Source organism: Struthio camelus, chromosome 1, assembly GCF_040807025.1.
Source record: "Struthio camelus isolate bStrCam1 chromosome 1, bStrCam1.hap1, whole genome shotgun sequence".
NCBI classification, from domain to species: Eukaryota; Metazoa; Chordata; class Aves; order Struthioniformes; family Struthionidae; genus Struthio; species Struthio camelus.
The window spans coordinates 79,772,014-79,794,934 of NC_090942.1; the positions used below are offsets into that span (position 1 = coordinate 79,772,014).

Below are 22,921 nucleotides of genomic sequence, written 5' to 3' on the forward strand. Positions count from 1 at the left end.
CTATGACCAAAATGAACCTTAAAGGGGTACACGAGGCATACAGATATGCCACAGGGGTAGGAAACTTCAGACAGAAAAACTAGTTACAGAAACAGGACCGAGTAGAAGCATATATTCCAAGTAACTACAAAATATTTGATGCCAAGCTTTCAAAAACACATCCTCAATGTGGGCACACACAACCATTTTCTGAACAAACTTCGAAGCGCTTTTGTTAAACCTGTTGCTATATGAAAACCGCACAAACACTTGCAATATAACGCTTGTGTTCTGTTTACATCAAAGCATTTAATACACTTATATAGGCATTTATACCAGAGGAAGGATAGAGAAAAAGAACATTTTTCTCCTTAAAACAACATTCTAGCTTGATATAAATACCTCAATTTCTTTTTTCTTCCTCTGATGAAGTGTCATCCTCTCTTGATCTGCTTTTTGCTCCCAACGAAGTTTCTCTAACTGCTGGGTCAGTGTAGCTACTTTCTTTCTTGCTATTTCCTTTAGCTCTTTGTAGCGCTCCAACTGGACAAATAGTATGAAAAAAAAAAAAACTGTACAACACACTCCACTTAGGAAGACTCATGTTATTATGTCATCAACTAGTAATCATCTACCTTACCAAAAATCAGGATTCTGAAACCACCCAACTACCCACAAGACCTATCTAGCTACTAAATCTATTAGCCACTACATCTTACTAAAGAAGGATTCAACTCTTAAGACTTTCTGTCCACAATCTTGTTTCACGCTTCTAATGACTCTTATTTTTGAGGTAACTTTACAGTTTACTATATTTCACAGTAAACATTAGGGTTAACACTTAGTCGCTGCGTAACTCTAAAACAGTGCAAGTCTGGGTATTTGTAAATACAGCGTTCTTCATTTAGTACAGTATCCCTGCATTGTCAAAGAAAATTTTAATGTGAACATATCAAACAGCATTTTAAACAATCCTGCAAATTTACACTAATTTAAAAAAATGCACCCAAAGTGTACAGTATTAAGAGCCTCACGCTAAATGAGCAATAGGAAGGAGCTGCCTTGCAGGTTCTCCATTATTTGATCAGAAAGCATTTTAAGGGAGACAGCGGAGAAAAGAAGCTAGCACTTGGTTATAAAATGGTTTCTGGGCAAAGAGTTGCAAAGACTGTTTCTTCAATTGTGAACTTACTGTAAAATGATCAAGACTATCACTGAGTCCTTCCAGTTTTAAATTCTGACCCAAAAGAGATGGGATGTACAAAATGAAATCTCATCTGCATCTTTGTTGACTTTTTTTTTTTTTTAAAAGAAGATGAAGATGTATTTCTTTACCGCAATCCACAAGCCACTTCTCAAACATGAACCCTCCCAAATCCCCCAACACCCTATATATTTTTGCTATCCTACTTCCTCCACCGTACCATCTAAACTCCCATTAAAAAGAAAAAAGGGGAGATAGAACAACCTAACCATGAATGTTTACACATAGCTGTGACAGTAGTCCACAGAGGATCAAAGCCCCTACGGCGGGGTGCACAGTTTTTAATGTATGTCCCTTTTCAAGTTTCCATGAAACTCTTAGCTTCTTTTATACTAGAATTTCACTGCCTCCTCTAATAAAGCATCTTCTCCTATTGCTTAAAAAAGATGCACTTCTCATCCTAAAAGAGATGGCTTGCCATTTCCAATCTCACAACAGTAAATTTCCAAATCTCTGTGGGACGTAAACATATTTCCTAGAACTGTTCCACATTTTGAACTTCTGGGAGATAAAACCTTTTTCCCCCTCTCCCAGAAAGCAGATTACAGATTACTAGTAAAATAACGGTTCCTTTGTCATCAGTGGGGATTTCACAGACTTCACTAATAAACAATACTTTGTTTTTTGGCCTCTAGATTCACCTGACTTTCTTCCAGCTCAACACCTGCTGCTCTCAGCAACATCTTCTCTTCAGTTTTCTTCTCAAATGCTCTCCACGCCTTCTCAATATCAGACAATTCTATCTCCAGTTCTTTTATGTTTTGCTTTTCCTTATCACAGTACTTCTCCTTGTCCCTTAAAGATTTCTTAGACACGTCTACTTTCTTAATTTGGTAGGAAGTGTTTTCCTTTGCTTTTATATAGAGGGGCTTCTGCTGAATCAGAGATGCTTCTAGAGTCCTGAAACAAACAAACAAACAAAAACGCACTCAAAAGATAAGCAAACAAGCAAACAGCTGTCAATTCAGTACATTTCTGCAAGGTTACATACCCACAGGTGATGCATTTTTTTACAGTAACAATTGAAAATAGAAAGAAGGAAAACACTGTGAAATCTTATAATAAACAAGTTTTAAAAGTACTCATAGAATGAAATTATTGAAAGTACTGGAAAAGGAAAAAAAGAATCAATGCCTAGATATTACTTAAGTTAATTGCTAAAAGTTTACTTCCATAGTGTTGGGATTTTACCCACTTGCGTCATCAGGAAATATACTCTTAGCAAGCAATTCCCAACGCAGACTATGTGTTAACGCAGCTACCCGAGAACCTGATTGGAAAACTTACTTCATTTCTCTTTCTATGTGTTGCTGGTCTCTGTTTAGTACGCCAAGCGCTTTTTTCTTGGCTCTGAATTCATCTTCAGCTCTAGATAGGGAATCTTTCTTGAGACGTGCCTCCCTGTTCTTTTCATCCAAACTTTTTTTCAGAAAGTCAATCTTTTTTTCATTGTGATAAAGCTGGAAAAGCTGCAGCTGTATCCTCTGTTCGTTCAGTTCCTCGAGAAGCATCTGGTAATGCTCTGCCTACCAACATTAAAATTTTATTTGTAGTTTTAAAAAAGGGGTTTTACTGAACAGTAGTCTAATTTCAAGCCCAAAGTGATCTAAGTTCATGTACTGGCTTCTATAATTTCAGTAACATGCACTAATCATAAAACTCAGACATGTAAGTCAACCCATAAACTAACTCTTTTGGAAATCTATGCTGTCATTTAGTTAGTTGCTATTATATGTATTCCTCTATCCTTCTAAAAGGTTATAGATTCTACTGTATAGAAAAATATTAAATAAAGAAAGCAGAATATACTTGTTAGAAGTCCCTTATCTAAAATTCATAAAAGATACAAAATCTGAGATCTCTACACACAAAGAAAGTAATAACTCTGGGATTACCTCCTCTTTCTCTATCTTTGCTTGTTTGCGTTCTGCTGCAACATTTTTTTTCTTGTTATAATTGAATTGTGCATCTTCTTCCGCTTGCTGCATTTTTTTCTTTTTTCTCTCATACTCTTCAGCATGTTCCCATGAATTACTGATTTGTTCAAAAAGTTGAGTTCTTTCCTTTGGTTTCTTCATTGCAATTGACTCTACTGTTCCCTAAAACAAAATTGCCAAAATGCAACACGGCAGATTGTCACGTTGTATAATGATGAAATTCTTCTCAAGTGCATACAATGCATAGTTATTTCCTGATATTTTTTTAGTTAACAGAACTGACAGTTAATAGGTACAAGCCCAAGGAAAATTTCAGTAATGAAAGGAATACCAACTATCCACTACATGTAATTAATGATCCAACATCACCTTATAAAATAATTTTAAATCATTTTAAAACTTCAGATACTGACTATAAAAAACATCTTCAAAATCAGAATTCTATCTGAACAGATCAGTGAGCAGCATCAGAATGACAAAATTAAATCTCATTAGCCTCTTTAAAGGAACTAAAACTCATTTTCAATGCAAATAAAATTAACAAAAATCAGTATTTCAAGAGCGCATCTGCTGAAATCAATGGACTAGAAGATTCCATAACACAAAAGTTAATGGGAGTACAATTTCTGTCCATGCATTACCTGCTCAAACCTTGACCGACCTGAAGGAATTATCATTTTCAATAGCCTGCAGGAAATAAGTTTTGTGATCTTACTCTGTTCTTCTAGTGGCCAATGCCTTCATCATTAAAAAGTATTATCCCAACAAGAATCTATACATAGGGTTACTATAAAAGGAATGAAGTAGTTTTTCTTCGGGAATTTTAAGCTCACTGTTCTGTAAAGATAAAGAAGGTGATACTGTGAAGTATCTTCATCGTAAGCAATTGGCATTTTGGACCTGTATCTTTAAATACTTCTGAAGTAATAACCTAATAGGAATTTCAATTGCTAACTCTTGCTCTTTAACGATTTTTTGGATACATTTTTATGCCTCTTTCCTAATATGGGTGTTTTGAGATGAAATTACAATCTTTTCCCACTTTTAACAACCAGAGAAATTAAAACACTAAGCATTTAAAAATAAAGAAGCACATCATCTTATAAACTAAAGAACAGAAACAATTTCTTCTGGATTAGCTTCTTTCTTACCAATGCACTCATGCTCACACAAAAAACCTTTTAATTTCCATTTCACAATCTGCAGCTCTTAGCCAAGGTCAGGATAAAACTTTGCCTGTTAGCTTGAAACTAGCTAAGGGCATTCCCTTGTCAGTCAAGTAGATAACTGTCCATTCCTATGAAATAATCTCAGAAGCTTTTAATGTTCTTTACCAAGTACCTTAAATGCTCACCTGAAAAATAAGACAATTCCTGGCTTTGACAAGTATGCCTATTTTTTCAAGCTCGGATATGTAAACAGATCGGCTGACAGGTTTATCATTAAAAATATATTCTGAACAACTACCTAAAGAAGACAAAAAGTAATTACTATAAAATGGAAAAATCATACTAAGTAGCTGATCAATGTTACTTAAAAAAAAAAAAAGCGTTTTTCAAATGACTATATAAATGACTTTTAAATACACTTCTTAGCTTATGGTATCGCAGCACACGTGTAATTCAGAACATGCACATAACATGATACCTCTGGTCTGACACAAGGACATGAGAGGAAGCAGGTCTGACCCTGCAGCCCGTGGGAAGGTGTTAGAGGGCGTGTAAGTAATGCACGGCTGTAACACAAAATCCATGGGAAAGCAGTCACTAGTTCTGCTCTCAACTAAGCAACTCCCTCAAGAAAAAAAAAAAAAAAACAATGAAAACCCTTGCTCATTTCAGCAGCTTCATCTTTCTGTATTAAAATTCTAGCTGCATATTTCCAAAAGATATCAGCAGCTGCTTAAGTGCCTGTGCCTGAAGCAAAAGTTTCAGAATGGAATACCCCAGTCTCCAGAGCCTACGCTATCCACACATTCCAACAGCGAAAAATCTATAGATGATCAAAGTACAGAGCAAAAACATATATTAATCATTTGGTTAACTTTTAACTTTGCCCATAGTATGCTTTATTTTTGAATTATAACACTGCTTAAAGACTTTAAAAAGTGTTTCAAGATTCAACAGGCTTAACCTACCTAATACCAAAAAATACTATGCATTTGAACTGAAAGCTAAAGATTCTCAGTCTCCATTTTTGTACATCAGACCACAGAAAACATGTGCGACAGAATCTACTACCTACCACGGATAACTCTTGAAAATGTTTTTTCTTCCCCATTTTCTTCACAATACACTATTTTTACACTTGCTGTAGAAGAGACCGGTTTTCCAACATGTGCTCCATGAATAAGTTCTCGAACATTTTTAACTCGCAAGTTAGATATCTTTTCACACAGCACAAAACTAACAGCATCCATTATGTTAGATTTGCCTAAAAAAAAGTTTTGTCATGGCAGAAAGGAAATGAGGAATTTGATTAACAATTAAGAGAACATACATGTAACTGGGAGTCTTTAACATTCCATTTATACATTATATATTCCCTTCAGGAAAAAATATTTCACACCGTAAAGAAATCTATTTCTAAGATATAATGTAAAACAGATAACCAGCCTGTTTGTAATAGAAACGATCACAAAACTGATTTGTTATTAAATCCCAGACTCAGTATGGTAGATCAGATTTCATATAGGCACGTCTAGAGGTTATTAAATAAACTGAACTGACAGCATCATAATCCTCACTTGATAGTTTCCTTTGTATAATGTAGTGAGTGAGGTCTGTTGCATAAACATCGCAACCTTAGAACTGTTCCACAAGAACTCGGGTTCTTATGAACACAAGTACCTTCCCAGATCCATACACCACAGCACTAAAGTTTTCTAATAATGCTATTTTATAAAAGTTCTCTTTATTGAACCCTTTTTCCTTTTTCCCCTTTTGATCTTTGGCATTTCTGATGACAGCTTAATTATTTTGTCTTCAACTTTCGTACTTTTGCAGTATTTTGTCTCATTCTGCAAAGAATCAGAAAAGGAAGACTACTCGGGGGGGAAATTAATTCAGAGATTACAGAATATTCACACTTTTTTTTTTTTTGATTCATCTATATAATTTATTCAGATTTAACTGGAGAAGTACCTGGAAAAATAACCACAATTCTGAGACTTCCCAATATGGGGCAGTTAGGATGGAACAGGATGATACACAATATGACAATAATGCTAACTGACTGTAGCTAGCTATTTCCATTCATGTATCTCATTAGATTAGAAAAGTGAAGAAACAGGATCTAAATCATTAACAGATTGTGTAACTAAGCCCAAACACTAAGCTCATCCTTGAGGCTCTTCCTTGGGACAGCCCCTAACTCCCATCCCATTGTTCTTTGGCAACTAAAAGAAAAATCACATTTGTTGAACGAAGCCTTCATTAGAAGTGAATCAGTTTTTAATCAAAGTTCCAGCACCCAGAGCATGACAATGCTGAGTTACATCAACAAGAGAAGGCTCTTTGGCCTAAACTACAATATCCAAAGTAGCTAGCATTCCAAAGCTGCTTCATCTCCCCCCCCCCCCCCCCCCACAGGCATTTACGTTTAAGGCAAGGACTACACATTCACTCAAGAAGCAGCTTTCCACTACTACAGTTTACAACCCAGCATATTAAAGTGAAACCATCTTTATGTAACTTTAACAAGCTGAGCTACAAACTGGGGTGGCCAAAAAGTGGTGGGCTGTTTTCAAACTGCTCATTCTACAGGGCTAGGAAAATAAAGGGTAAAACCGGGAACGGAAATTTCTTCAGCCACACCACTTCAGCCTTCTGTGCTGGAAGATCAATACCGTCAGTTAAAGAAGCAATGTAGATCAGGAACATGCAAAACTTTGTTTGTGCTACCATCCCCTCAGGTGCCTGTGAACTGATTTCAACAAGGCCTATGAGAGTCTTCAGTCCCCCTCAGTCAAGCTTTGCAACTCTACTCAGCAGACAAGCTGTCTCCATCCATTCAGTACAGCCATGATAGCCTTCTCCTTCACCTGAGTGGCTGCGCCTGGGCAGCTACTGCTTCCTCCTTGTTAGGCCAGTGGTTTTCACAGAAAGGACCTGGTAGGCCCCAAAACTGAGATACAGGCTGGCAGGGCACCAGAAACTTCAATCCCAGCAGCTACAGAAGAGAAGCAGAGCCCGCAGCTGCTCGCTGTTCCCTCCCACCTATATCCTTAGCCTGCTACCTGATCCGTTGGGCCCAATGATGCAGTTGAACCTCATGAAGGGACCGATAACCTGCAGCCCCCGCCACGACTTGAAATCCTTCATCTCCAGCAGTTTCAGGTAACCCATTCCTGCGGCAGTGGGTGAGGGGCAGCCGAGACCGTTAGCCTTTGAACTTCCCGCCTTGCACGAAGTTTAAACACCCAGCGAGTATTTTTTTTTACTGATTTGCCCTGCGGAACAGGGGGGGAAGAGAAGAGCCTCGCGGAGCGCGGGAGGGGAACTGGGGCGAGCGCAGCCGTATGCCCGCCCCACCGCTGCCCGCCGCCGCCGCCGCCTCTCCCTTCCAGGAGCGACGCGAGAGCCCGCCAACGGCGCGTCGTCAACGGCCGCCCGCCTCGTGCCTGCAGCCACGCGGCCTCGCGCGATTGGCCGGTGGAAGCGCGCGCGCGGAGCAAGAGGGCGGGGGCTGCCGTTCCCATAGCGACCCGTGTGTTGTGGTTCCCGTGGGCGGCCGTTGGTGCTCGTGCTTTGCCCAGGCCGTTGCCCGTGCGGCCCGTCTCGGCGCCATGCACAAGCTGGGGCTACAGCGAGACCTGCAGGAGGCGGCCGCCCTGGAGCGGCGGCGGCAGCGGGAGCTGCAGCGGCAGAGCCGCATCTTCAACGCCCGCGACCGGACTATTGGGGTGAGGGCGCCGAGGGAGCCGCCGTCCGGGCTGTGGCGGAGCGAGGAGGCGAGAGCGGTGGTGCCGCCGCCCTGCTCCGACGTGCCCTGAGGAGACCGATCCAAAGCGGGGGCCGCCCTGAGCAGCGCCCCGGGACCGAGGCGGCCGGGCCCGGCTCCTGGGGGAGGATGGGCACGGCAGGCGCCCCCCTCAGCGCCACCTCGGTGACTGCTGTGGCAGGCGGGGGCCAGGCTGGGGTGGGAGACGGGCAGGCACCCCCCCCCCCCTTGCTTGAGGGGAGTGGTGCCTTTTTAAAAGGTCGCTGGTGAAAGCGTGTCTATATTGTCTAGGCATCATCAAGAGGTTTTTTTTTTTTTTTTGGCGGTTATCGCGTGTAAGGGGGACTTGGTCTGGCTCACTGCTGTGGGGCTCAAGGGCATGGTTTGATTTCTCCTTAAAAGGAGAAAAAAATCAAGCCCTCTGTTTCAGCCTATGTGTAGGAGTGAACTTTGTGGAGCATGTTTTACTTCGGGGTAAGCCAGAAGCCTGCAGAGTCAGCAAACACAATGAGGAATAAAACAATAAATGATTTTTATCACTCTGCTGTACTGATACATCTCTCAACTGTTTGATCCTCACTAGAAAATAGGATCACTGCTGTGAGACACCTGTTCCTGGAAGGGATCCTGCAACTGCTCCCTATTTTGTATCAGGCAAAATCTGACAGATTTGTTCAGGCTGCTTTTATGAATATAAAACTACTGGTTATGATTTTGCCCAGAATGGATGTCAGAGTGTGAATGCCATTCAGCCTGCAAGGATCTAGTCAAGTAGGACTAATTTTAGAATTTGTGAAAATAAGTCCAGTCTGTTCACTTCCTTGGGCTGGTAGGATAGCAACGTGTCAGTTTGATCCATCTGGTAGTAGGTGTTGCAACATGTCTCAGTATGTCAGTGGAAGGATATCTTTACCTCATTTGCAGCAGAGCCTTGGATTTATTCCTGTGACTTCTGCAAGTCGTCTTAGTTGCATAGCAAAGTAGCAGTTCCTGCTTCATGAGCTGGACAGATTATCTACCTGATAACAGAATCCTGACATGTGTGATAGCCAACAGTACACTTAAGTGGAAGGAGTTAACATCTTTTAATGGATGTGGGATGGGTATAGTAAGGTTCAACTTTATCCTCAGGAAACACACAGTTTCTCTGTAGGATATATTTCCTAGAGCCTTAAAAATTAAATGTAAAATATAAATTCTCTACTTTATTGAGCATTACTGATTTAGACCATCTGAAAATCATTCCCAAACACTTATGTAGAAGTAGCTTATCAGACAGGTTTTGATGAATCTATTCCCATTGAGACAAATATCTTAAAAAGTGTCCATTAGAGGAATTTTATAAATATTTTGATTAAAATCATTAAATATACGGTATTCTGCGGCTGTATCGTGACTACTAACAGAAGGGGCTATCTTGTGCTTGGAAATTAAGTCAAGTCCAAAGCATGGAGAGTCAACAAATCAATACAAAGATATACTATATCTGTATTTCAGATGTGCTTTTAGAGTCTGCCTTCTCTTCTGTTTTTGTTGGGAGGGGGGAGGGAGGTTGCTTTTGGTTTTAGTTTTTTGTTTCCAGTTTAGCTGAGTGCCTGTCACTGACACAATTCAAAAATCATGCATTAGAAATGCACCACAGATTCTTCAGGGGAAGCTACTGTTTATAAACTACTTCAGGGAGTAGTTTATAAACATGGAGATCGTATACTGCCTGGAAAGCAGATTGGGAACTGAGAGGCTTTATTCTTTTCTTGACTATTAGTAGTTACCTTGACTACTGTATCTGTTTTCTCATCTGAGAAATGGAAAAATAATCTAGAGAAACTTAGAAAGTAGTCTAAGATATAGCTCCTTTCATTTACAGATTTAAGAATTTATTCTCACTGAAATCAGTAATTTCCCAAAAGAGTTCAAATGAATAGTCCAAATGAAAAATGACTCTCCATTTATATATGAATTATTATACATAAAGACAAGCAGATTAGTAGTTAGTCAGCTGCTTTAAATGTTCATCGTAAGGAATTCCTTACTTTAGTGCCATTAGCATCTCTCATTGAGTCTTAACATTGCTAATGTTTCAGCTATCCTTAGGCAAGGTATGGTCAAATGCTCAAGTTAAATATGTAACTGTGTGTGGCTAGGAATGGTCCTTCTATGGATGCATTCCCATCTATTGAAAGCTAGGACAGAGAGAACAGGAAAGAGCTGATAGTGTAACTCTGAATTTGTACATGCTAGTCAGTGTATTTACTTGCCTGTATTATTCCCAGAATCTACTAATGGAGACACAAAAACATTCTCTTAATACTATTTCCCATAATTCTGTTGAGAGCTTAGTTTCTCAAATGAGGCCTCTGAATGAGTTCACGTTTGATGTCTTCTGTAGCATTGGTTTTAGACTTATTGCAGTACAAAGGTATAGTGTAGGCTTCTTCATGGTTTTACCCTTGCCTACACTTTATAGATCTACCTCTTGACCTGATTGGTATAGTCAGTAGTCCATTACAGCATTAACAGTGTGATCTGTTTAGGTCATTCTCCCTTGATCTGAATAGGGAATAACCATTTTAGCACTATCAAAATATTTTATCGAGTTGTTGAAGAATTGTCACTTTTTTGTAAATTTTTTTGTAATTATTTTAAAGAGATTAGGTGACTTGACCAGCAAAAAAAAAAAAATTAGAAATAAAATCTTGATTTCTGCATGTTCGTTTGCTGCCTTCTGTTAACAAACACAGGGCTTAAGTCTGTTGTGTAAATGTCGGGTCTAATACCATTTGAAATGCCTTAGGGTATTCTGCCTTGTTCAGCTGCCAGTCTTCAAGGATGTGACTATGCTGTACCATATCTGCCAGCTCATTGTAGATATCTCCGTGCATCTTAAATGGCACCCAACACTATGTTTTGGCGACTGAATCGAGCTCCCTATTGAGCTGGAAATTTTCTTTCTATACCCCCTTATTTTTTCAATTTACATTTAGTGAACCAACTATTTTTTTTTCCAGATAGTTCCACTGTTATAACTATATTGCAATCTTGATGGTCTAAAACCTCGACTGCTTAATAAATGGAAACAGAAAAACAAGAGACTAAGCAGAAATGCCACATATAATGGGAAAAATGTATTCTGTGTAATACAAATTAACATCTATATACTGTAGCTCTATATATCATGTAAATGTATTTTGTTCTGATATGCCACAAAAATTTATCAGTCATTATTAAAATGAGGTGAACAAAAATAATGCTTTTTTATTTTTATCTTTATATATTGTTTACATTAAACAGTAATATATGTACTCTGGTAATGGCTTTATATTTTGTCTCTCAAAACTCATAAATCAATATAATTTGACAATGCCTGGTTTTAATACTTTAAACATAGTATCTCTTACAGAGCTTCTTTTTTTGTTTTGACAGGTTGATAAAGATGCTTTGGATACCCAGATTAAGGAAAAGAAAATTCAAGAAGCAACTGAAAAAGCACAAAATGAAAAACTTGGTATTTTCATAAACTGTACTTTATTTCTATGTACAATTATATATAAACAGTTTTGCCTTCTGTTTCTTTCTTTTTTTCCTCCCTTTATGTCTTTCATACTGCCGTATTTATTTCCAAATGTAGCTTATCTCCTCGAATCTTGCCATATATATGTATTAGCACAATTGTGGGCTTTTCTCGGACATACAAATTCGGACATACAAATTCGGACATACAAGCTGAATCCTATTATATTGAGTCTTACTTATGTTAATGTATTTGCACTGATGCGGTATCTGTTTTCATCTGACTGCCTGAGGTACAGACTCACATCACTGGATTTATATTGCCATGATCAAAGTGGTAGACATTTCCTAACAGAAGAGCCAGAGTTTTTGCAGTATTGTCCTTTGATAAAGGCTGACAAATAGCATTGTTTTAGAGACCTGAAGATGCAGGGATTTTTTAAAAAACTGAATTAATTAATACTGTTCTTTTCAGAACAGTAGTGGCAAAATTGTTTAATTGCTTTCTTGCTGAAATAGGCTATGTTTTAGCTGGCTGTTCCTCAATGAGATCTTCTCTATAGGTTATTTTTGCTAGAAGCATGAGTCACGTACAGCAGGACTGTGAGTAGGAGCCGTTGCTGAGTCAGAGCACATATCCATACAAATATTTCAACCACGTCCCCTGACCTCGAAACCCCATGAGGCCCTCTGTGGTTGTAACACTCTTCTGCGAGATCATTTGTAAAGGGCCCACAGACTAAGCTCTCTGTGGATTTCAAGACGACTCAAATGTAGCTGCCAACTTCCATGTCGAGCTCCTGCTGCTGGTTGTGATTTTCCTGGCAGATACCCTGGCAGGATACCTGCCAGAATCTGACTCCTAGGAAACTGCCAGAAGCAATGCGTAGTTTGGCAGAGAAAATAAAATTTCTTGTGAATTATATTTAAACAGCTAGATTATTTACTTACTTTACTAAATCAATTACAGCATTTTGATTATATGGGGAAGAGCTATTAAGCTCTTCCAGAAACTGTTAGTGTTAGCCAATTTTTATTTTTAGTGAGGGGAAAAAAATAACGGAAACCATGAAACAATTACCTATGTCCCTTCCATTTGAGAGCCCTATTTTTTGTTTCTTAATAGACAACTTAATGCATTTCAGTCGTGACTTTAGATCAGGAATAGATGCAAAGATGTACTCTACAGTACATAGCATTCATGTATTCCACAAGTTTTTTTTTTTTAAATGAAACCTCATAATTCTAGAAATTTGTATTGACTATCTGTTTCACATGCTCACATTTCATTGTATTATAACAAGATAATTGATTCCTTAAAAAAAAAAAAGAAAGAAAGAGTTTTATAGTTGAATATAACCAACACTAGAGTGTTTATCAGATTTGTTCTCATAGATCAAATATTTTCCTAAGGTCTAAAAATTTGAAGATTTATATTCTATTTACTTCTCTTAAAATTTGATTTTTCTGTCTTGCACTTGAGATCTGTAGTTTCACTCTGTTCATACATTTTTCTCTAGCCAGTGAAATGAAGCAAAATGACAAGATCATGTGTATGTTAGAAGAAAGACAAAAAAATGATATCAGAAATATGAATAAGGCTATCAGTGAATTTCGGAAGAATTTTCAGAAGCCAGAAACAAGACGTGAATTTGACCTGTCTGATCCTCTAGCCCTAAAGAAGGACACTCCTGCTCGACTTTCAGACAGTGATCCTCGATGCACTGTATCTGGCTTGCAGAAGTTTATGGGTGAAGATTTAAACTATGCTCAGAGGATGAAATTTCAAAAGGAGCAATTAAGAGAATGGTCTCTTCAACAACAGAGAGACTGGAAGAATGTATTAGCTGATAAAAAATTTTCAGGTAACAAAAGAAGACAAGAAGACAGAAAGTTTTTTTTTTTGGTCTGCTTTGAAATTCTAGTGTATCTGCCAAAACTCTGATATAGTCTAATACATCAGATTCCGGTATAGGAATATTTTAGTATATTCAGTATTGCAGCTTTTAGAAATACTGCAGCAGTTTTTACATTATAGCCTTGAATGTATTCAATATCTCAGTTAAGATATCTATATTTAATAATGTGGTGACTATATTATTACATGCACTTCATTCTTGTTATACAGCTCAAATGAAGAGTCAGGACGTTTTGAAAAACCATCTGTGTTTTGCATGTTAGAGGGTTTACTTCCTCAGGCCAAGTTGTCCGATTTCTAGTATTCTAGAGCGAACAGAATAATTCTGATGACTTTTTTTGGTTTCTATCATGAAAAGGTATTTTTCTACAATACTTAACATATATTCTTCTGTTTTGTCTAAGTGTAAAAACAAGATGGGTTACATAATAAACTGATTTTTTGAGTCATCTGAAATTCTAAAATGTAAATCTTCAGTGGTAGGATTTGGGAATAGTTATGTAATTCAGTTTAGTATATTTGTAACTTCTCAGTCAGTAACTTTTTTTTTTAATAGTGGCATGTACATACAGCACATCATGTCCATGAATATTAACTAAACTTCATTTTAATCTCATTTAGATGATCTCTACGACAAGAATAGGATTGAACTTGACCAAAAAGCTATGGAGCTACAAAGAGCAGAGGAAGAAACCAGACGTGCTGTTTGTGCAGCTACTAAAGATTTTAATAGAACCCAGGTAAATTCAGATTGGTTTAAAAATTAAAAAAAAGTAACAGAGAAGGAAAATAAGATAAATGTTGAGTAATAGCACAATGAATAATGATATTACGGGAAAGGTTTCTTAGCAGCTGAGTTCCAAGCTTGTTTCAGTAGTCAGAAAATACAGTTTAATCGCTTCTTTATCTTCTACCAGGATTTAATTATCCTCTGCCAGAATTTTCAGTCCTAGACCTTAGCTTGCTGACTGAAAAAGGGCAGTCGGAATTCCTCAAGCTCTTGAAAACTTCTGATCTGTAAATGTGGGTAGAGCAGAAGCCGCCCAAGCTTCTTTCTGGTTTTATGTCAATAATCTGATGAATTTAGTACTCTGTCTCTACTTGTTTTATCTTTTTGCCTGTGTGGAAATACTACTGTCGGTAACTTCATCTTTATTGTTTACCTTAATGCCCTAACACCACCATTTTTGGCATTTTGACTGCTTCAGTGGTATTTGTTCTCATTGTTTATTGAACATGCTTTGGAGCTTAGAGAATAGGCTCACATCATGTTCTAGCGTTTGCCTTAGTATCATTGTCTGAGAGACTCCAGTAGTTTGTCTTACTACTGTGGTATATTCCCTCTCCCCCTGCCCTGTTCAGCTTACTCTTTTGTTATTTAGCATCAGTCTATTTTTCACAGAATATTTTTCTTCAGTAGTAAAATACAAACTGAAATGGCTCTCACTAGGTTCTTCAGGTGGAATTATGCTTATTCCTAATGGTTCTCTTTGTTCTTCTGGAATTAATGACCATGACAATGAAATGATATATTTGATGCCATTTTTCCCAGTAGTGAAGGATTTTAAGTGTGGGGGTGGGGGTTGGAAAACTAATACTGTCTTTCCTCTCGGATATTCTCTCATCCAAGGATGTGTTAGCCAGGAACAGAAGTATTGCTCTTGTCCTTGTTGTAACAGAAGATTTTGACTACTAGCTTAAACTATCAGTTATTCCTGCCGACATCATTCTTTCCTACGTGAGTAGTAATGCTTTTAATTTGGAAAGTCAGGTAACAGAAATGAAGAGGTCCCTGAGTGCTGACTAGAATATGTGTTTTTACTTTTTTTTTTTAATATACAGTTGTGATTCTCTAGCAGAATCTTACATTTGCACATACAGATTCTTTTCTTAAGATAGTAACGCTTGGGAATCTCTAAAATAGCACTAAAGCGATAGATGCACCTATTTTTTTTCTGAAATCAGCAAGACAGTCTTCTTGCTTTTATATAGTACAGGACTTGAATCCTTTCCCAGACATTTTGGAGACTATGCTGAGGAAGTGAGAGGATGTGATTACCGAGGATCTCTAATTTAATCACCTCATATTTATAGACTTCCTACAGTCTTGCAGACCTCACATAATCAGAACTTATTCCCAGACATACTACAAGAGCTGGATAGCTTTCCTGAGAATGTTATCGCAGGCGTTTGCAGGGTAGGATGGTGTTACTCCTGCAACATTATGCTATCGTTAACACATTGAGTCGTTAGCTACTTCAGAGAAATATTTTTTTCAGTCTTTGAGTAAGTTATGAATTCTTCTTAACTGTAGAGCACTTTTTCACCTAAATATAGAAGAATGGTAGCTGTCTGTTTTTATCATTCTTTGAAGTGTGTTGCGCAAATGTGTTTTTCATTACTCACATCATATTCCTGAATTCAGCATCTACTATCATCAGTATTTGAAGATTTTTACTACATTTTCAGGCATGAGGAAACTCAGCGCGCGAAATGATCTTTAAGGGAGCTTGCTAACCAGAAGTGTCCAGCTCGAGTGTGCTGGAGTATCTGCAAAATACAGCCGATGGAATTGTATTGATTGTGCAGATGAATAATATTTTTTTCACAAGTTTCTATGACTCTGAACAGGTCAGTCTGATCATTTGTGAGCCTTGTGGCTTAGTCATAGGGCCTTCAGAAGCTGTGGTGCATTCCTTCAGCTATGTATTGGCAGCAGTTAGTTTCTCGCACGGTCAGAACTTGGCAATTATTTTGAGCATGTGAAGTTCTGGCCTTGCTACCTGCTTTCTTCTTTTGCGTTATGAATTGTGAATCTATAGCAAAAGGAAGCGTTTAGTGCTAGAGAAGATTAAAATAAATACAGATTAAAGTAAATACAGGAGAATGTATTTGTGCATCTGTGTTTTCCATGCTACGCTGATGAATCATTTTTTAATAGCAATTTGGTTTGATGGAAAGTGCATCAGATTTAGTCTGCGTTTAATATCTTTCTTTTGCATAGTCGTTAATCGTTATTTAGTAGGGCTGCGTACATGGCTATGCACATAGCTGGAGGTTTCCTCAAGTAAGGTTCCTAGACAGCTCAGAAAACTTTAGGCTCGTCCTCTTACTGAGAATGGTAGAACTACAAACTCTAAATATCTGTTGTGGATCTGTTGCTAGATCACAGTAAAGTGTCCTTTAAAATAAAAAGTACACATTTTAAGCTTCAGTAATTCTTCATCATAGTTTAGTAGTTCCTTATAAAATCCAAGGTTCATCCAAAATGACTTTCTGTAAAATGTGATTTACTTTAGGGCAGTTCGAGAACTAAAATACTTGCTCAATAAATAGCTAAGCTAAAAGTACACATCCAGATACTCGGGTTCATTGTCCGATAGGATCACAAGATTGAAAATCTCTGGGGTTTTGGATGTCCATATTGTCTGTCTTCTTCCCATCCCCCCCCTCCCCTTGTAATCTCTTAGTACCTCTAATAAGTTATTATTGACTTTTCTAGATAAAGAGAAAACTTCAGGGAGATGCATTTGGGGCAAAAGATGTTTTACATTTCTGGTAGAAACTGACTCATTGACTTTAGTGAGATTAAAAGGTTACCTTTTGTTTTCAAAGGATTATTCCATGTTATGATAGCAGGGCTGATAACTGCTAGATCTGAAGTTGATGTTTTACCACTTTAAATTTAATTATTTGCTTGATTTATTTTCATTTCTATAAAAGCAGAGATTTCCTTTCTTATTTCACAGTAGAGTGTACAATCTTATTAAACAGCTGATAAGTATTTTTAAATAGAGTTTTTTTATCGTCTAAATTGAACTGTAGCTCTGACTGTTTATCACTCAAACTCAAAAAATGAGTTACTGAGAGATTTATCTTTTATTAGTTTGTTTGCATTCCAACCACTCTTGTTATTTTGATAGAAACCACCATGGCTAAGCTGTTTTCAGCTGTGGAGTTTATTAATCTAGGACATGGTACTTAGCAGTATTTGTTATTTCTTCTTCTCTCAGACCTCTGATAGGTCATTGTCCATGTTCAACCAAAGAAAATAAATGTCGCTCTTTGATAGTTTACAGGCCTGATGCTTGGGAGAACTGCTATGGTTCAAATTCAAAGTCCATAAATACAAACCTTGAGTTGAACCCGAGTGTGCAGTCTCCTCTGGTGGTATGGATCACTGTGCTTGCTGAGTTAGGATTTTTCGTCTGGTAACGTTTACAAAGCAACAAGTTCCTGTACTTGTGTCTGGATAGTCTGTCATTCTCACAGTTGCTTACATTTTCTGATTATTCTGCCTGCTCGTTTGCCACTTGATTCTGTACACCAGAGGAAGAATCTTTCACTTCCTATGACTTTATGCATAACCCTTCCTATTTTGTTTGTCTTCCTCCGCATTTAAAATGTGTGCACGCCAACTGGTGTACCACTAATCAGCAAGAAAACTACAGAGCTATTCTACTTGGCTTGAGAATGTTCACTTTGTAAGCTAATGATTTTAATTGGAGTATGAGGCAGTCTTGGAGAAACTGCAGAGGTAGGAATTCACTGGTCTGCTGCAATCAAGATACAAGTCTAAAAAGACACCTGACACACTCTTTGTGCCCTAGCAAGAAAGAGATTACCTGACCACCCTCTAAATGGAACCTGGCATTGTGCATTGTTCTATATGGCTTAGTTCCCACGTTACAGGAGAACTGAACAGGATTAGGAGTGGATGATGCTTAGCACTGTTGTTCTACTTAGATTAGTTTACTTAATCCAGTTCTTCTGTGGAAGGTAATGCCTTTAAAGTAAAATCGTATTTCCTGTCTGGAGTTGGCTAAGAAGACAATTTCCTTTGAATAAGGAATTATCTTACTGTGAGCATTAGGAACGGTGATTTGCATAGGAAATGCATATTACGTGAATATATCTGTAGTATTAAAAATAACAATTTTATTAAAGGTTGCATTATGCATGGGCCAAGGGAATGGATTTAATGTTGCATGTTCAGGTGAAACTAATTTTTATGTAATTCTGGCTTTTCTTACAAAACAAAGTTATTTCCCCGAATTACTGGCTCTCTATGGTATGACAACATTAAAGAAATAAATCCTGTTAGCTTTTGTTCAACCTTCTTTACTACTGTCATGGTGTTGTGGGTTATCATATGTGATGCTGTTGACAACTGTATGCAAGTTGGAAAGACACGTATTAGGATATGCTAACTTTTCTTGCATTTCTTAGCTAATATTTTCTCTTAGACACAGTATCAGTTCTCTCCTTTCACTGACTTTTAGGCTGATGAACTAGCTGAGAGGAAGAAGCTAGAAAAGTATAAAACAATGAAAGATGACATGGCTGAAATTTCCAGCCTCCTTCAAGGTGACTTACTGTCTGAAAACCCAGAACAAGCATCTAGTTCCTTTGGTAGACATCGTGTGATCACAGATCGATGGAAGGGAATGAATCGGGATCAGCTGATGGCAATTCGTTACACCCAACAGCAACAAATTCTGGAGAAAATGGTATTTGAGCTTACGTGCATGTTTTGTACTCCTAGTTGTATTAGTATTATAGGCATGTTTGTGGAAGAAAATACATTTAAGGTTGTCCTGCATATCCCACTTTAAGACCATATTTTCCATTGTTCTTAACTTTGCTCAAACTTTAATCATTTGGACTTAAAGCAGTGTGTCTGCAAAAGATGGGAAGTGTCAGGGAGCAGCAGGAGCCCTGGGGTTGGGCTGGGAGGGGGGTTACTCTGAAGGCCAGGGCTGAGAGGACCAGGGCCCAGGGGAGTCCTGGGGCACAGCCTGTAGTCACTTGGCTCCAGCGGAGGCAGGGAGCAGAGTCCTGCATAGCCCAAGGGCCACGTTTCATGGTGCTTGGCTTGGCTTGAGATGGCATGAGCTAGCTGTGAGGGAGCAACAGGAGTGGGCTGCCTCGTAGGGTATGGGAAGCCCAGAGCTAAGGGTGACAGCAAGGCAGGCTGGGGCGGTACCCTCACAGATGAGGGGGCAGACCCACTGTACCTGAGCAAGACAAGTAGAACAGGTCCGATGATGCTGACTGGGTTCAGCTAAGAATCCGAATGGGCAGACAAGTCCGTAATGGTGAGGCAGGTCTGAGGTCAAGCCAGGAAGTCAAGTCTGCTAGGATCAGGGTCCAGATCAATAGGGTACACGGTCAAACATAGGCGTGGCTGCGACATAGCTCAGGTAGAGACCGCGGGCAAGGGACTTAATTTAAAAACAGCCCCTGAACAAAGGAGAGTTATCTCCAGCTGAGGCTCTTAAATGTGCATTTTTTTAAGACTGGGTAGCAGCACTATTAAAATGGGCCCGGAGTTCAGGCAGCCAAACACCCAGGAGAGGGCGGAGAGCACTCTAGCCCTTGACATAAAATTTCAGTAATAATGGTTCAGATATCTCCAAGAATAAGAAGTGGAAGAACTATTCTTTTGTTCTTATGTTCATATTTCTCAAAGACGTTGTCCCTGTTCCTTTTTGTTCCTTTTCCTCCTTGTACCACCAGTACATCTTAGTGATCAAACATGATGTTTAGTGGTGAGGTGACCTTCGCGTTAGGCGTTTGCTTTTGCCTTTTCCAAAAAAAATCCATTTGGATAGAGCAAGCTATTAATGCTGATGAGGAGTTTCACTTGGTGAGTATTTCTCAGTCTCTAAAAGTAGTATTCTTGCATACATACTTTGTGCTCTTGAATGTTCCTAAACGCAAGGAAATTTCCTTTCTGCCATCCCCCACAACTATGAAACATGTTCTGGGATGGAAAAAATAAGCACTGTCAGTAATTGCTGCTCTAAAGGTTAGACAGAGGCAGGCAGCAAAAGTGAAGAACTCTACCCTTTGAATGCTGTCATGAGTGTACAGGCTTAGGCATTGTGTAGCAGGAAGCAGATGAGCCGTTTGCTCATCTGACGTTGGTGGCTTAGTTGTACGTTGACTTAGCCATGTTGTAAGCCTCACTAGCGAGGAACAAATGTTCCTGCTAGCTTCTTAACTCAAGAAGTTTCAAATCTTGCTACCAGGCTCTAAAAAAATCCATCTTGCCCCTCTGGGTTATTAGTGAGAACTGTTATGTCCGAGAGAGAGAGTAATCTGATTAACTCTCTGACAGTACCTTACTTTGCCAGATACCTGATCCTGAATGTCTTACTTTGTGCAGAAGTAGGAGTCTGTCCTGCTTCCTGGTAAAAAGTAGCTTCCTAATCTGTAGCATCTCACTTCTGCCTAATGCATGGGCTCCTACCTAGTTTGAAAATGTCTACTTTTTCTCCTTATTTCAAGTGCTACCCCCAGTGTTCAGTAAAGGCAAGCAAGTGGTGTGGATGAATTTTACCAGTAAGACTTTTTGACTGTTTTTTTTTTTTTGAATAAAGAGAAAATGAAGCATTCCTTTCATTCCTATAGAGACTAAAAGAGGAGGAACGACAAAGAAATGCCGAGTGGGACAGGCAACGTATACAGGCTGCCAGGGCGCAGTTGCTTTTAGAGCGACATCAGCAACGACAGAATCAAGAATGCCGCCGAGCTCTAGATAGTGTAAATGCAGTGCTATCCCAGGAGCAGAAATCAAAGTAAGTACAGAAAGAGAACTTTCTTCTTTTCAAAACTCTCGGCTGTTGACACAATAGTTCAGCTTTCAGTGAACTTATGTACTTGTAGTAAGTTTGTTATTTTTCAATAAACTTATTAAAAATGTAAACATTTTTAACAAAACAATTTAGCTTAAGGGTGTGTTTTCCAGTACTATTAAAAAATATATATCTTCGTAGAGTAGGTTATGATTGCTCTTAACTTACAGGTAGGGAATAGTAGCCAAACTACTTAAGTACTCCATTGAGAACAGACCCTTAAGTTTATATAGAAAGAGAATAAACGCTATTAAATGCACAGAAAATTATATTATCAGGTATTAAGCAGTACATGTTTGTTTGATTTATCTTAGTTTTATGGAACAAAAAAGGATGGGTATGCACTGACCTCAGTATAACTTCCAGTATCTAATGGCTCAGGTTAAGCTAATGGCACAAACAGAGCTTTTCCATAGTGTATGACAGAACTAGATGATTCTTTAGCTCATCACTGGATGGGTCTTGGTGCATAGGTCTTTTGTCTGCTCTGATGAGAAAGGGGAGAGATAATGTGTTAAAGGGTGGTGGGGATGGGGGAATCAAACCAAGTGATTCAATGTTAAAGCCATCCAGTCTTTGATATATATATTTTTTTCCCCCCATGCATGCCTACGTACATGTTGCAAAATAATTTCCAATATCTGATGCTTTCCTATTCTAAAAGCAAAAGCTCTGAAGTGCGCTACTTTAATTTTTCATTGAGAGGCTATTTTAGGAAGATAAAAAGGAATTATTATGCTATATTGGGACATGGCTTTGGAAATATATTTAATTCCATTTCTAATAATTCTGAATGTTTGAGTGCTTATGCCTTACATCTTTTTAGGTTTCTCAAGTAAACTTTGTTACAATGAGAAAGTTAAAACGCTTACTAACTGCATTTTTCATTTATTGCTAGGAACATGTATCTTAAAGAAGAAGCATATTCGAATTTTCCAACAGCCCAGTATTATGCACAATTTAATACAACCAGCCGATGACATTCTAGATACGTCACTCTGAAATATATATGAGTATGTAGAAATATTAAAATTTTTAATTTAGCAGCGCAATGTCCCTTTTTTGTTTTTTGTTTTTTTTTTTCTGTTCCTCACCCTGTTCACACAGTGCACTCAAACTAGATGATGGCCCGTTGGGGCACGTTTATGCTAAGAGGAGAATCATTTTTAAACATGACTGTTTTTACCAAAAAGTACTGGTAGATAGTAGGTTGTTTGGCCATTGTGTCTCAGATTTAAGTGCAGTATTTATGTTATACATGCCTTTAGAAATCAATTGCTGGAAAGAAACTAAATTTTAAAATAGTGCTGCTTGATGCACCTTTGCCAGAGGGAATGCTACCTAATGTAGATCACAGGTGACAGAACCTTGTGGCTTCTGTGTGAGGGAAGAAAGGTGGATTTATTTAAAAAATAAGCAGCCAGGAATAAAAGCAAGCAAAGAGGAGGAAATGGACAAGCTGGCCAGATGCATTCATTTTGTTCCCTGAAAAGTAGGAACAAGAAGAGAAGATGTGGATAAATACTGATGGAATGATAGCATTGAGGCATGATGCAGCTATGGAACATGTGTAAGTGCATACATGTGGGGAACGTATTCCTGTGTGTACTATCACTCATTAAAAATAATGGAGAAAATATGAGGACAGTGTGCTTCTAGAGGAGAGTTTAAGGAGAATTTAAGACATGATGAAAGAAAGAAAAGAGCAGATGCATGCCAAACAAGATGGAGG

At 38.4% G+C, this 22,921-nt stretch overlaps 2 protein-coding genes across 3 annotated transcripts in view; one reads left to right on the top strand and one right to left on the bottom strand.

Moving 5' to 3' along the window:
- SMC1B (structural maintenance of chromosomes 1B) overlaps positions 1-7,778 on the bottom strand; it is a 37,452-nt gene extending 29,674 nt beyond the window's left edge. For both annotated transcript variants that reach the window (XM_068951954.1, XM_068951960.1), the window contains exons 1-7: positions 7,418-7,778; positions 5,421-5,613; positions 4,535-4,643; positions 3,139-3,342; positions 2,531-2,769; positions 1,885-2,143; positions 382-522 (exon numbers count right to left, since the gene is read on the bottom strand). In XM_068951954.1, coding sequence (XP_068808055.1) covers positions 382-522; positions 1,885-2,143; positions 2,531-2,769; positions 3,139-3,342; positions 4,535-4,643; positions 5,421-5,613; positions 7,418-7,526 — 1,254 coding nt within the window. In that variant the 5' untranslated portion in view covers positions 7,527-7,778. The remainder of the gene's footprint in view (positions 1-381; positions 523-1,884; positions 2,144-2,530; positions 2,770-3,138; positions 3,343-4,534; positions 4,644-5,420; positions 5,614-7,417) is intronic.
- An 86-nt stretch (positions 7,779-7,864) lies between these two features.
- Positions 7,865-22,235, top strand: RIBC2 (RIB43A domain with coiled-coils 2). The gene is made up of 7 exons (XM_068952061.1): positions 7,865-8,083; positions 11,545-11,626; positions 13,152-13,496; positions 14,171-14,289; positions 18,832-19,059; positions 20,966-21,132; positions 22,088-22,235. Exons 1-7 carry the CDS (start codon positions 7,967-7,969, stop codon positions 22,167-22,169), a joined length of 1,140 nt encoding a protein of 379 aa, XP_068808162.1. The 5' UTR covers positions 7,865-7,966; the 3' UTR covers positions 22,170-22,235.
- Positions 22,236-22,921: the final 686 nt, after the last annotated feature.